The 14,583-nt window shown below is 50.0% G+C and overlaps 1 protein-coding gene across 2 annotated transcripts; it reads right to left on the reverse strand.

The window, feature by feature from the left end:
• Positions 1-31: 31 nt before the first annotated feature.
• GPR157 (G protein-coupled receptor 157) lies at positions 32-14,211 on the reverse strand. Of its 2 annotated transcripts, none has more exons than XR_012583978.1 (5): positions 13,149-14,211; positions 6,659-6,872; positions 4,004-4,198; positions 3,224-3,481; positions 32-883 (listed from the first exon to the last, which is right to left on the reverse strand). XR_012583978.1 is itself a non-coding variant. In XM_074560765.1 (5 exons), the coding sequence occupies exons 1-4, from the start codon at positions 13,668-13,670 to the stop codon at positions 3,266-3,268; spliced, it is 1,002 nt and encodes a 333-aa protein (XP_074416866.1). In that variant the 5' UTR covers positions 13,671-13,900; the 3' UTR covers positions 32-883; positions 3,224-3,265. The 2 variants fall into 2 exon arrangements, 1 of the variants encoding a protein (XP_074416866.1); XM_074560765.1 differs by having other exon boundaries at positions 13,294-13,900.
• Positions 14,212-14,583: the final 372 nt, after the last annotated feature.

Below are 14,583 nucleotides of genomic sequence, written 5' to 3' on the forward strand. Positions count from 1 at the left end.
GAGACCCACCACAACATGCTTGAACAACATCTTGGTAAAGAAACAAAACTTTATTTTGTAAAAGTTGGAGAAAATGTTTTTAAAAAAAAAAACAAAACAACAAGCGAGGAGCTGTAAATAAGGTAAAACACTATCTCCAAATAGCAAACAAAAACCATTCCCTCCCCAGCTCGGATATAACGCTCCCAAAGCAAGAGCCGACTGCAGCCTGTGCTTCAGCAGAGGACGTCCGGAGTTCAGAGCACACGCCAGGCACCGTCTTGCTGCTGGCGAGGGCAGTCCTTGCTGGAGGCTGGGGTGGTACATCCCAAGATCCCTGAGCACCAAGGGGGTCTGCAGAGTTCAGATTTCCCCAGGAGGCAATAAGCACGCTGCCATCACAAACCCCGATGATGACAACCCCTAACCACCATGGAGGAGGAATAAACCATCAGGAGGAACTACCCGTCACCACCACCAAACAAGCACGTTTGCACACCACTGTCCACATTCAAGTGAAGAACAGGAGCCAGACCGGAGCTCCCTGGAAGACCTCATGCACTAGGACCAGAATCCATGCCCAGGATAGTAGTCCTACTCAGCAGCTACTAAAGTTTTCCTATCGCCACAGTATTTGTTCACCCCAGAACTCACAACATATTTGCCTTGTCAGACAGAAACCCCAAACAATTTTTCAGATTTATAGTGGAGGGAGAGGGGAAGGAGGGAAGAAAACCAGGCAGTTAGAGTGCAGCCAAACAGTATCTTCCAGAGGGTCCTGAGCAAAGTTCAAGGCCAAATGCCAAGGAGGAACGCCGGGGCCTCTTCCCTTTGCTCGGCTGCTCCAGCGGTGCTTTTCCCCAGGCTCTAGCTCCCTCTGTGGGACTCCGGGATGATCCTGCACCTGCTCAAAATGAAGCACAGTTAAAATCCAGGACTGCCTCACCTTCCCGCAGCCAGCGCGCCCTGGTTTGCCCTGAGCCAGGACAACAGGCTTGCTGCAGCCCAAGCTGCAGGGACATCAGCAGCTGAAAACAGCCATGATGGACCCATTCCTAAAGCGCAGCCAGATACCCCAACCTCAGCCACCTTCAGAAACAACAGAGTTAAAATCCCCCGGTCCGTGGCTGACAGGAAAGAGTTCAGAGTCATCTCCACAGACAACGGGGGCTGGAGGGACAACTGCCCCCAGCACCGCCCTGCACTCGCACGTCACGCCAGGGGCCGAGGGGGACCTGCCAGGAGCAGCCATGCATTTCTGCACACCACCTCCCCGATTATCCCATCATCGTTTATATTTGGGCTGCAGTCAGCTTCAGTGTTAGGAGCCACAGACGCTTCTATGAAGTCCTCTGCTGGCTGTTTTTCCTTCTCTGTCCTTGCCGACATGAAGATGGACAGAGACTTTCCGCTTGTATCAGCACAAGTGCTGTTGCCAAAAGCTGGCCTCTACAAACCACCGTGCTTCCCTGAACCCCTGGAGCTGGAAATGTAATTCTCTTGAGCTGCACATTCCTCCAACAACATTTCTCAGAGCTCTGTAATGGAAAAGGGCAAACTGAGAATGAGGAGTCTGTTTGGGTTAGGTTTTTTTTGAGGGGGTGGTTGGTTTTTTGTGTTTGTGGTGTTCTGTTTTGTTTTCCCTTAAGCCAAGCCGGTGACAATTTCACTTCTTCTCTTCAGGGATGGCTCAAAAAAAAACCCAAACAACAAAACACAGCACAATTCTAAGTCTCAACACTTAAGATTTAGTACCCTGCTCTTCTGCAAGAAGTTTTTAACGTAGGTCCTCTTTCCAAGCCATACTGGATTAACACGAGGTTGAGGTACCACGGTTGCTACTTAGCTTTTAGAAGTTTCCAAAAGCCTTTTGAAAGGAGCCAAAAATCTCTTGAAGTCATCTATGCCAGAGATAAGATGTTTGCATCTACTCTTCAAAGACTCTAGTGATGCTAAAGAGCTGAACCCCTCTACAGCCCCATGAAACGTGTCAATGGGCTCTTGAGGACACCACCTTCCCATGCTTACACAGCCTGTGCGCAAGGGGGCTTAGGTATATTAGTATCATAATAGAGTTAATGCCAAGTCTTCAATTCAGGAAATAGCAGGACTTGCCTCTGCCTATAGTCCCATGAGATCACTGTATTATTTAACTGCTCTGCATGCTGTTAACATGACTAAAATTAAACTAATAAGAGCAGCTTTGGAACAGCTGGGTGCCTGGAGCAGCGGGAGCCCAACAGCTGCCCTCTCTCCCCAGGCAATTCACGAGGCTCCTCTTCTTTTTGCAGGAACTTGTTATACAAGCTAAAACGAATTGCCAATGGATTTTAAAAAATTCTTTGTTTTGGGGGCTTTGTGGTCTGGGAGGACTAGAAACAGATGTACACGAGCAGTCTACTCAGAGACCGACCATAACCAATACCCAGCTCGCTTTCCAGGATGCTCGGCCCCTGCTCTGCCCGTGAGCCAGGCAGGTTCCCTGCCTTTCAGACCTGCCCTGCAGGTGTTTACCTCCTTCAGCTGCACTCTGTTACTGACGAGAGTGCCATCAATATCCGCCTCACCGGCAGAAACCCACACAGCACCCCAACCGCTCTTAAATGCGTTAAGTCTTGACACCCCTGCACGCTCTGCAACCACTCATGGGGTCAAGCCCAAGGAAACAAGATGCTTTGAGAACTAGACGCTCACACAACTGGACCCCTGCAAGGGCATCAGTGGCCAGTCTTGGACCTGAAATGATGAAGAGCTTCTGTCAAGTTTTTGCTGCTGCAGATTTCCTATGTAAGCTTGGATGAGTCACCCTCCGCTTCCTTATAACGATCAGCAGCAGAGATTGCATTGCATTACGAGGAATACTTGAGGCAGTAAATACATCTGAACCGTGCAGCACTGAAGAAATGTATATGTGCGTGGTGTTTTACATCAGAAGGAGCCACTAATTCCTCTTCTTCAGTTTTCACTGGTGCCCTGCCCCCATGGGCCAGACAGCACTGCAGTCTGTTTCCTCATTTTACAGGCTGGAGTAACAGACGCTACCCCAGCTCACAGGGAAGGGCAGCGGATCAGTTCTGTAAATGGTTTCACCCCAAAGGAGCATGACGGGGAGCTGCTCTGGAGTCAGACAGGGAACCCCCACAGCGGCAGCAGAAACCGGCCTCTGTCGACTGCTGTCCCCCACCCCTCACCTCACGAAGCCGAGCAGAGACAGGGCAGGAGGAAAGACACGCTCGATCTTTACCAAGAAAGAAGAAATCAGCGCCGAGGTGTAGGCAGCCCAGGCTCAGGTGCTGGAAAGCACGGGTTTCGTCCCCTCAGGGCCTGGCACGTCCCTGGGGGGTTCTGGGCGCTGCCAGTGGCTGTCCGATCTTCGCAAAGGCCAGTCCAACTCATCGTGGTGGCAACAGCAAATGGAGGAAAATAGCCGAGTCCGGACCACCCGCGTACAGAGGACAAACATAATACAGTTGGCACCTCCTTGGAACGTGTTACCGATTCCCTGCAAGGGCAAGAAAGGAATTAACCGGTGTCATTCCTACAGACCATCCCCCGGAAAAGAGCAAACATCGCGTCAGATCAGCTACAGTACTGCCCAACTGACAGCAAATCCCACTTAGACGAGAAAAACAGATTCAGAAAAACCAACCTTGCACCCAAAAGCAGACCAGACGGCCGCTGTGGGCTGCTGCTTCTGCAGCCTGGTCTAGGGGAGGAGCGGGCTGAGCCCTGCGGAAGGACAGACACCCAGCATCCCTCCTCTGAGCCTGCCTTTCCCGCAAGCAGCCGGCATCGCCCAACACGCCCACTGCAGTGACTCTCTGTAGCCACTAGATGCTGTGAAATGGCCATTGCAGAGCGAGCATCCCAGACAGCGCTTGCCAGCAGGGAGTAGATGCCCTTGCAACGCGCGTTTCTTACCAGTACGCGCCGCATCCTGCCATGAAAAAGTGGCATTAAGAGCAATTAATCCTCATCTCCCTCCCAGATCCTCCTTCTAATGCATTTCCTGGCAAATACTTACATGCAGGACAACCAGGAGCGAATTCTGCACTGCAGGGGAGTTACAGAGGGTCAGAATGAATCGCACAGTGCTCCAGATGCGGAGGACGATAAAGATGACAGGGATGAGAATCAACTTCTTATCTGCTATGGAGGTCCGGGGTGGAAATGCAGGTGCTCTTGAGAGGATGGGGCGATACTCTGAGAGCGCGGCATGCTTCCAGGGAGGGTGGGAGGGAGACAAAAAACATGAACAAAAAGCTATACAAGTCGGACATTTAGCTCCAGGGATTCTTTCCAAAGCAAACTAAATTTTTGCATCTTGTGGGAAGTCAGCAGGAACACTGTCTTCAGCCACATTCTGCCCTTGGTAACGCAAAACATTCCTACTGAAGCCAAGGAGTGGCAAATAAACGAAATCCGACCCTTATCAGAGTCCCACTAAAGCTTTATATTAACAAACATCACTACGCAGTTGCCAAGAAACCAGGTCATAACAATGTAAAAGAGCAAAAAGAAATAGTTTTGCTGGTCTGGTGACCTGGCCCCATTGCTGCTGGCTTTACTGCCTCGTAAATACATGGTTTGGCCTTGCAAATGTCTCTTGACAGATATATATATAAAAATATATATTTTTATATATATATATATATACATACACATGTACGTGTATGTGGGAGAAGTCCAGCTCATCTTTCTCAAACTATTAAAACTTTTGGCCTTCACCATGGCTACAGCCAACAAGTTCCACAAGGAATTTATGCCCAGGTGAGCCAGCCCTTCGGTATGTTTGTGTAGAACCTGCTGCCTGATTTCCAACCACATACTGCCAGCAATGTGCTTCCATGGATTTGGGCAAGCCAGCCAGCCTCTCTATACCAGCACATGTAGAACGAAAACCTGGGATCTGTGTCCTGGGTCAGGGTGGGCAGAGGTGTAAGGCCCATGAGACCTTCCTATTGTGGAAGCTACTGGATGCACTCAGATTCCTGGATGGGGGAGAGCAGGTCACCACAGCACCCAGAGCAGTGTCTGGGACATAGGATGCTGAATACCAGGGTGTTAACGTGGGTGAAGAGATTAAAATCTCAGGATAGCTGACCTGCAGAAAATGATTCCTCCTACCATTAGGGCTACAGAGAATAGACAACTGATTCATAGTATTCTCCTTCACTCCAGTACCCCCAGTCCCGACACTTTGCCTCCTCCAGAACAGAGCCGTGTGACAACGCCGCACGGTGCCCCCAGTTGAACCCTGCTGAGGGCTTTCAGCGCAGCTTCCCACCCGCTCCCATGCAGTCTGTTCCCTTTGGGAAGCCCCTCGTGCACACCCTGCGCCTGGCCCCCCACAACAGCTACTTCCAGAGTTTCTCAGACTGCGCAGAAGCCTCTGCTGCAAAACCCACTTCGTCCCAAACCCAGCCCTGGCTGCCTCTTGCTCCTCCATGGAAGGGGGAGACCTCCCGCCAGCAAAGAGCCTCAGTAAGCAGGTACCAGGCTTGGCAAAATCGCTAGTGATGACAAGAGAGACCCTCCAGTCCAGGAGGCCCTGTGTGCTGCTGCTCCAGCCCTCAGACCCTCCGTTACGAGAACGGTGACCACCGCCTGCCCGCAGCACTGCTCCTGCGGGCGTCAGGGCTGGGAGCGGGGCCAGGAGAGCAGAGTGCCCGAGAGTCCCTGGCAGGGCAGGAGGGTGACAGCCCGGTCTGGTGGGGGCTCAGGTTTCCCCGGCAGTCACGCTGCTATCTTTGACAGCGGCTGGAACACAGCGTCCTGTCTGATTTATGTCAGGTGATGGTGACGAGCACCAGCAAGCCCTTCCCAACACCCCTTTCCCCGGGCCCTTAGGACTGCTTAAGGCTACCTTCTTCCAACACGTCTGTGGGATCCTGCCCTAACCAGATCCGTGTTTATCCCTAACAACCACAGCACGCAGGTTTGCAGTGGCAGCATTTTCCAGGACATCTGTCCCGATGTTTGGGGTTTTTTCCCCTACTACAACTTAGAGGAAAAAAAAGGAATCTCTGGATGTCGTTCCTCCTGCCACGCTCAATCTAGATGTCTTTATTATGCAGATGTTTTATTACACAGATGTTGTCCTAGATGCCCCCTGGATTCTCTGTGTTCACAAGGAACAGCAGCAAATAGGCTTCCGAATTCTGAAACCCTCCTAGGACGGAGCGTATTGCTGATGCCTATGGTGCTAATGCTATAGTGCCCAGACTCCCAAAGGGGGCTTTATGCTGCTAGTACCAAACAGGTATTCATAAATGCAAACTATCATTAGAGATCCTAAAATGCCTGAGGTTAGGTAAGTCGGGATGCCAATCTCAGGCTTGGCACAAGTGGAACCATGGAAGACTGACTAAAGCTGAATTTCATCCTTCACATCCTGTTTCAATTCTTACTGTAGGATTTATGCTTCTCTCACATACATCCCATAACCCCTTAAGTTTCCAAAACGCTTTTACATCCTTCTAGTGCTAAGTCATTGTGTAATGCTGCTGCAGCTGCTCCATCGGGTGTGCTGCTCCTCCAGTGCTGGATGCATTTCAGCAGTACGTGAAGCACCTCCTGCCTGGGTACCTGCTACATACGCAGCCAAATCTTCAGAGCAGGGGAGGACAGAACCACACAGCAACTCTGTAACCTAAGCTGAAAGCAGCAAAATACTCACCGCTCTATTAATGTGCTTCTTGATGAGAATGTAGAGCACTGGCAAAGTCACGTAGGCCAGTATCTCCCAAACTTTCCCTGTTAGCAACATCCACAAGACCCGGTCCTCTGCGTCCAAGTTGACCCAACACCAGCCCACAGAAACATTGGAGGCATCATAGCCAATCTTCTTCAGAGCAACAGCAGCCACCGTAATGCCAAGGGGGACTCCCCAGCTGAGGAAAGAAGATGAAGAGCAAGGTTAAGCCAAGAACATACTCAGTTTAGTCCCTCCACACTCCAGGGAAAAATGGGTGACGGACCAAGGGATTCTTCATCAGACAGGACAGCAATACCCGTTCCAGAACATCAACACTCCCGCGTCAGGCCGAAGGGGAGCGACAGACAAAGAGGTATTTGACAGCACACAAACGTGGACTGCAAATCCGCTTCCCGGGGACCTACTCGAGGAATTTGGATCCCCAGTCCCGAAGGACAGACGCATAACGATGTGCCGCACTCTGAGCTGGAAGCGGGCCCGCACGGCAAGCGGTGAGCGTCCAGCGAGGTGAACAGGAGACATCCCACCTACTCCCCTTCCCCCCTGGATACAGGCGAGGTGGAGGATTTGACGAGGCCAGAGCATTGTACAAGGTGACCATCCTGTAGGACCCAGCCATTGACGAGCACGCCGGCTGACGCACGGCTGTCAGAACAAGCGACCGACGCCATGTTCTGATTCCTGAGTGACACCTGGCACAAAGGACCAGCACACAAAGAGATCCACAGTTTTATTCCATCAGTAGGGGTTTTTTTTGTTTGTTTGTTTTTAAGTGGAGATGTGTTTGTTTTTAAGTGGAGATGTAGTCAATATTTTGGGAGCAAAAGGATAATTTCTGAAGGACAAAGGGCAAGTTTCTCGCCAAGTAAAAGCGCTGTCAGCAACAGCAAAAAGCTAAGAAAGCGAAGAGGAGCAATATTCTCCTAACTGGGAGCGGTGTTCTGACTTCGGCTTCTCTCTTGACAGCAGAGGCAAATACAGGGAAGCATTTAGAAGAAAAATAACTGGTGACACACATGAATTAAGTCATTCAGCAGCTCAGGCTGCCCACAAAAAAAACCACCCATGAGCAAGAACTGAAAAATTCCATGAGCCCAAATGTGAAGACACTCAGCCCTTTCTGGGTGCTGCTAATAGCCAGGGCTTCGCAGCCTGGGATGTGCAACCCACCAATTACCCACAACTGGAACACTGCCCTGCACTCAGCTGAATGCATCACCTGCCCGCCCCATAGTCATCCTCAGAGAAGGGTTCTGTGGAGGACAAGGACAATTCCTCAATACGTGACACAACTCCTCAATACATGACACGAATGCTTCAGGGAATGCTCAGCTCGAGCTTCCAGCGCAGCCCTCCTGGCCTCTCCAGATGCAAAGAAAACAAAGCCATTACTGCACTGCTCTCATTACCTTCCTGCCTCACCCTCCTCCTTCACCAACAGCCTGGAGCAGCTGCAGAGAACATGAAAAAGATCTTCCTCCTAAAACCAGTTTCACATGCATCACACCACACAGGCAACCAGCAGTTGCCTCCACCAGATTATCTGAAATTCCACAGCCCGACTGAAAAAAAAAAAATAAAAAAATCGGAGATAATCCCATGATATTAGATCTCAAAAATAGCCTATTTCCTACTCTTAAACAACGTCTGGGTTCACCTGCTCACAAAACAAGTATAAATATTATGCTGTAAAACAAACCAGAGTCAACCTCATAGCACGTTTAGGACATTTTGTTTCAGCGTTCAGTTCAGAACAGCCAGTGCTCGTCGAGGCACTGCTGTTATTTAAGGAGAGTGCTGCCCTCCCCATGCTATTATCAGCACAGGCTTTCTAAAAAACATTCCAAACATCGCCACCACCATGAAAATTTCTACGCTGCTCAAGACTCATTTTGGTCAAAATGGTGATTTACCTGAAAACAAGGATTAGAGACGCAGAGACATTCAAATTTCAGTACGCTTGGAAGAAGCGACCACTAAGGTAAAGAATTCAAGAGAACTGGCACCTCCTTAAAGAAATCATAACAAGGCACACAAGCACAAATGAGTCCAGCAGCAAGAAAAAGGAAGCGTATTAAGAAACTAATTTGCCTAAATAATGATCTCCACAGTGACCTGAAACTGAAAGAGAATTATACGAGATGAAACCAGGTCAAATTACCAGGCAGGGATATAAGAGAGAAGAGCATACAGACACAGTGAGAGAGGCCACGGTAGGAAAGAAGAGACCACTAGACAAGGGACTTAAAATCTTCAAGTATTTAACTGGTACAAGAAAGAACATGGAAGAAAACTGCCACACATCAGGCAGTTCATTTTCACTTAAATAGCATATTGGGATCAGACGGCTACTACAACTAACACCAAGGACAAAGGATTACAAACCCAAAGTGAAGTTAGAAAATTTAGCAATTAGTCAGGCATTTCACTGAACTTCTTCAGCTCCATTTTAGAAAACTGGAAAGGAGAACTGAGAGTTGTGATTTGATTATTCTTAAGAACGCCTAAATGACAGGTTCCCCAGGACTGCAAAATATCAATGCTTTATACCCATTTAGAAGAATGGAGCAACGGAAGAATCAGACCATTCTAACACCCAGGGCACATGTAAAGACTGGAATAAAAAGGATCCAAGATAACAGAAAGAGGCAGAAATTTTACTCTTGAGCCGTAAAGACAATGCAATTATGTAGGTTGGGCCTTTCAAAAGCACACTCGGATCTAAACACAATCAGTGTGGGAGAGAAGGGAAAGAAGCTACTGCTTGCACCTCTGTACGAAGGCTTGCAATGCCATCCCGAAGGGAGATACATCAGCGCTTATGTCCCTAATACAGCCCCCAGCAACCTATTCGTAACAGCGCATACAGCCCAGCACATCTTTCCACATTAACACCAACGCTGCGCTTACACAAGGTGAGAACAAGGACCCCTAAACTACAGCAGCCTACAAGTTGTTTTGGTTTTCTTGTCCTCGGCGTGCCTGGGTCAGACGGGTTAATACCACACTGATTTATGCCGCACAGCTGCTTTGTTTTTTCCTCACCCCCAGAGGCTCTCGCAGGCAGGGAAGATTCGCAGTCACCTGCCTGCACAGGTTAGACAACAAGCCACCCTGCCAGCAAACCTGCAGGCGATCCCTTCTGGGGACAGGAATTTTTACTCTACAAAGAGAGGGGAAAACAAAGAAATAATAAGAGTCAGTCTTCTGGATACCCAGCCAATTTGAGGAAAGAGCTTTGAGCATACATTGCAAGCAGAACTCCAGACCAAATCTGCTCCAATTTAAATCTTTGCTTTCCCTCCCCGTCAAGCGTCAGACGGGTTGCAGTCCCAAAGCACCAGCGAAGCACTCCAGAATGTAAAAGCTAAGGCACCCGCAGTCAGGGAGCTCGCGCTTTGGCTGGCCCAACTGACAAGTGTTTATAGACTAAATGACAAAGCCACAGCAAGTTTCAAGAGATCCCTGCACCTTACAGGCAGCGCTGAGGGAACTTAAGCCCAGTCCTGAAATTTAGCACTGCCACAATCACGCGTGATGCGCCATGGAGGGCTCGGATGTACAGTAGTGCATGGAAGGGCCCCCATGTACTCCATGGACATGCATGCATATATACGCATGGTTATAAACATATGTAAGAATAGACATGTATTTCACTTTTCTATATAAGCACACACATGTATTTTACCTCTTTACGTGTATATAAAAGCAAGCATGTATATGCTTATAACCATCTGCATAGCCTCATCATGAAATGCAAACACTTCAGAAGCTGACAGCAATTGCTATCAAAAGCAAAGCAAGAAACAATCCCAAGGTGGGTTCTGGTCCATTCCTCACCCCGAGTTTGGATCAGCTACTCTCACGGCAGAGGTGACATTACCCAGCTAAATGATGCTTGGTATTTAGAAATCCAGAACAAGTGAGGCAGCCAGGACCTCTACACTCCAGATGCCAGGACGGACACCTTACAACTACATAAATATTTTGAAAGCTAACTGCAAGCTTGTTTTCAAAGCTCAGCTGAGCTCAACACAAGTTTAAAACCAAAGCAGAGCCTGCGGTTCTCTCGTCTAGCAGTGGAATAGGTGGATGTGTTCCCACATGACTGTAAGGAACAACATGCAAGGAACAAACTTGTTTGACAGGTTTCATCCAGTGTGACATCCTAATTTCCCTAAAAAGACCATTTCAAGGACTGACTTCCAACATATATTTACTCAGCTAAAGAACAAACACGCTCTGGTCATACTCAATATCAAGAGTGTTCGTCTTCACCAACACCTGCCCCTTAGGAGTAACTGCTTGTGAAGAATAGGAAACGTGCGACCGAGCTCCATCCTGCCTGGAGTCCCTTCCACAAGCGTCTCAGAATGACTCTTCACACACTGGTTGCTGCAACACCAACCTATCAAGCAAGGGTGGGGAGGGGGGGGGGAAATCCCTAATCCAAAAATCCCTGCTTCTTGCCTAGACAAAAATACTGGAAACTTATCTTTAAGTCCTTAAAACATCATCCGCCCTTTGTCACCTTTCCCTTTGCCCTGGACAGGTCTCCATCACCTACCTTCTGCAATTAATGCATGTGCTAGTACCTTTTGGTACCGGTTGCAGAAGCTCCTATCCGCATGGTATTGAAAGATTTTTAGGCTAAGAGCACCGCAGACAGACAGACAGCGGGACTTTGAAGCACTGAAAAGCACGAGAGGGAGCCACCTCCAAGGATGATGTCCAGAATTTGATTTCATGATGGAGTTCTCGGGTAATGATAAAATTGCAGGGAAGGAAAGAAAGAAGATGTGTCACAAGGGGATGGGCAGGGAACAGGTCCTCACTTGTTTTCTCTGGCTTTTCATACAGATCGTAAAGCAGGAAGACGCTTTAAACACCATCTCTGCGCAGAATGGGAGCCGTCTGCGAAGCAGAACCTGGTAACAGGTTGCCGATGAAAGCTCTCTCTATTGCCCTTTAAACAGAGCAAGTGGAGCTGATCAATACCAAGAACAGAAAATGGCACTTTATTTTTCCTGGGAAGACCTGAAAAATCAACCTAGTGGATTCAGCCAGAGGAAGTTCGGTTTGAACACTCCCTTCCCCTCCGTCGCAGGGTTAGAGCCATCTGTCAGGATTCTTACAGTTTTAAAAGAGTGCACAGATTACGGCCAACGTTATTGCAGCGAATTTGCCTGTTCCTTTCTGCAGGCTGAGACGCGTTAAACCCGACGGAGAAGGTAAAGCACAGACAAAAGCCACACAACAAGTGATTAGCAGACAGGAAAATTACAAATAGGCCAGATTTGCATCAACTCTTTGATGTAGCCTGATGCAGACAGCACACCCATAACAAAGTCAGGCTCCTTTTTTTCCTGTTCTTTCAGCAACATGTGGCTCTTCACCAGCACTCCGTCCCCGTCCCCCCCGGAATTCTTAAATGCAACATTCCCTTCACTTGAAATGAAATAACCCAACGAACTCCACTGTCCCGCCGCATCTTATTTCACCGTCACCTCCCTCAGCCCGGTGTACGCCGACGGACGCGCAGTCACCTCGGGCTGCCTCCCATGCAGACCTTCCTGCCCAGCCGTAATCGGAACAGGTAGGGCAGGAATTGGAAGTTCCTCCCTGATTCACACTTCGCCTTAACGCCTTCCTCCGGCCCACCTTTACCTGGACACAGCTCCAATTCCATCGCCTCCCAAATGACGCTTGTTTGAAAATAAAAGGTGACAAACATTTGACTGAGAAAACAAAGAAAATTCAGTACTTGCCCTGATGGCTTTTTTTTTAAAAAAAACCAAACAGATCATTCCTCTTATAATTTATTGCAAAAGCTAGAGGGCACAGAGGACTAAAGGATCACTGTTTTGCTCAGCGTGGAGGTAGCACATGATTCCACAAGCTCAAATTGCATAATGAAAGCTTTTACTAAACATGATGTGGAAAATCAGCTTGTTAAATAGCAGAAACTGAGACATAAAGCTGCACTGTGGTCTGTTTTGTCTTGCTTTCAATCAAACATGCCAAAACAACCTTCAGAGTGCTTTGCCAGCAGCCTCCTCACTTGCAGGCTATATTCTCCCACATTTACAGCAACCTGCCTGGGCAGAGGGGAAGGATCTACAGACCAGGCTGCCACGGGGAAGACGGGGACCTGCGGAAACACATCCCAAACACGGGAGTTTTGGCAACAGCACGCTGATATTTCAAACACAAGTTTCATTTCTAGGACATCAGAGCAGATTGCGGAGGGAAAGCAGAAGCCAGGATTTTCCGAATCGTTACCTCTTACCGGAGATTCTCCTAGGTGACCTTAAACAAATAATTTTTAAGTTTTCCACATCTCCATTTCTTCACTTGGGAGGGAAGAGGGCGGGGGGGTGAACAAGCAAGGCTGGTTAGTGAAAAGACAGCAAAATCCCTGTTTAAAAGGCACTTGAGAAGGGCACACTACCCTTAAGAAAAGCGCAGGTGACTCCAGCAGCCATCCTGGTGCTTCACGGCGGAGCCGAGTGTGCCAGCGGTGGCTCCTGGCCACAGGCTGGGTGGCTTTGGGGTCCGCACCTCGGGGCCTCACCGGGACGGCCGACAGCACCCACCTCACGACGTGGAAGCAGCAGAGCAAGCCCGTGCCCGTGGGCGAGCCCCTCACAATGGTGATATAGAGGTAAAGGGCAACGGCCATGGTCCAGAAGAAGGAGCTGGTGTTGGAGAAGGTGGACAGGGCGCCCTGCAGCACGCAGTCCCATGACGTCCTGTCGAAGTCCTGCAGCACCCCGTAGAAGTAAGAGAGGGCTGAGAGGAGGTCTGCCAGCGACAGGTAGAGCAGGAGCTGGCGGGGACGCGTCCGCAGCTCCGGCCAGAGGGCGTGGGTGCAGACCAGCAGGCTGGAGCCCAGGAAGGAGAGCACGCAGGACACCAGCACGACCCCCCGCTCCGAGGCGTACAGCCGGGTGGGGGGCAGCGGCTCGGGCATGCCGGACCGGGCGGAGGGACGCGGCACCGCCGGGCCCCGGCAGCGGCGGGAGCGGCCCCGCGGCCCGGCCCGGCCCCGCCCGCCCCCGCCGTCATGTGAGCCCGGCCCGGCCCCGCCGCCCCCGGGGAATCCCGGCCGCCGGACGGGCTGGAGCGCGCTCGGGGGGCGCTGGGGCACGGCCTGCCGCCGCCCCGGCAACAACCTTTTTAATTTACAGCAAAAAAACCCCAACCTACCCGACCCAAAAACACACACAAAAAAAAAACCCACAGAAAACAACAACAACAACCCGCCGAGACCGCCTGCTGCAATGTGACAGAAGGGACTGATTCGGAAATAAGTGCCTTTTTTTTTTTTCCCACTACCATCTCCTAAAAGCATCCTTGATACCCTTCTTCTAAGGAGGGCTCACAACTCTCCCACCCTTTCCCAAGGCAGAACTGTATTGATAAAAGGATCACAGAATGGTTGGGGTTGGAAGGGACCTTAAAGATCATCCAGTGCCACCCCCTGCCCTGGGCAGGGACACCTCCCACCAGCCCAGGTTGCTCCAAGCCCCGTCCAACCTGGCCTTGAACCCCTCCAGGGATGGGGCAGCCACAGCTTCTCTGGGCAACCTGGGCCAGGGGCTCACCGCCCTCACAGCAAACAATTTCTTCCTGATATCTCATCTAAATCTACCCTCTTTCAGGTTAAAACTGTCACCCCTCGTCCTCTGGCTCCCCTCCCTGCTCCAGAGTCCCTCCCCAGCTTTCCTGGAGCCCCTTTAGGGACTGGAAGGTGCTCTAAGGTCTCCCCGAAGCCTCCTCCAGACTGAACAACCCAATCTATCTACGTATCTCAGTATTTCACAGAACACTTGTGGGGACACAGTTTGAACCGTATGTGTTCAGATACCCAGGATCAGAGGTTA

Source organism: Larus michahellis, chromosome 16 (genome assembly GCF_964199755.1).
Source record: "Larus michahellis chromosome 16, bLarMic1.1, whole genome shotgun sequence".
NCBI lineage: Eukaryota > Metazoa > Chordata > Aves > Charadriiformes > Laridae > Larus > Larus michahellis.

Coding starts and splice junctions, on each gene's coding strand:
- GPR157 (XM_074560765.1), bottom strand. CDS start 13,670: ATGCCCGAGCCGCTGCCCCCCACCCGGCTGTACGCCTCGGAGCGGGGG. Junction 6,873..13,293: donor TGCTGCTTCCACGTCGTGAG/GTGGGTGCTGTC, acceptor TTCTTTCCTCAG/CTGGGGAGTCCCCCTTGGCA. Junction 3,482..4,003: donor CGCTCCTGGTTGTCCTGCAT/GTAAGTATTTGC, acceptor TTGCCCTTGCAG/GGAATCGGTAACACGTTCCA.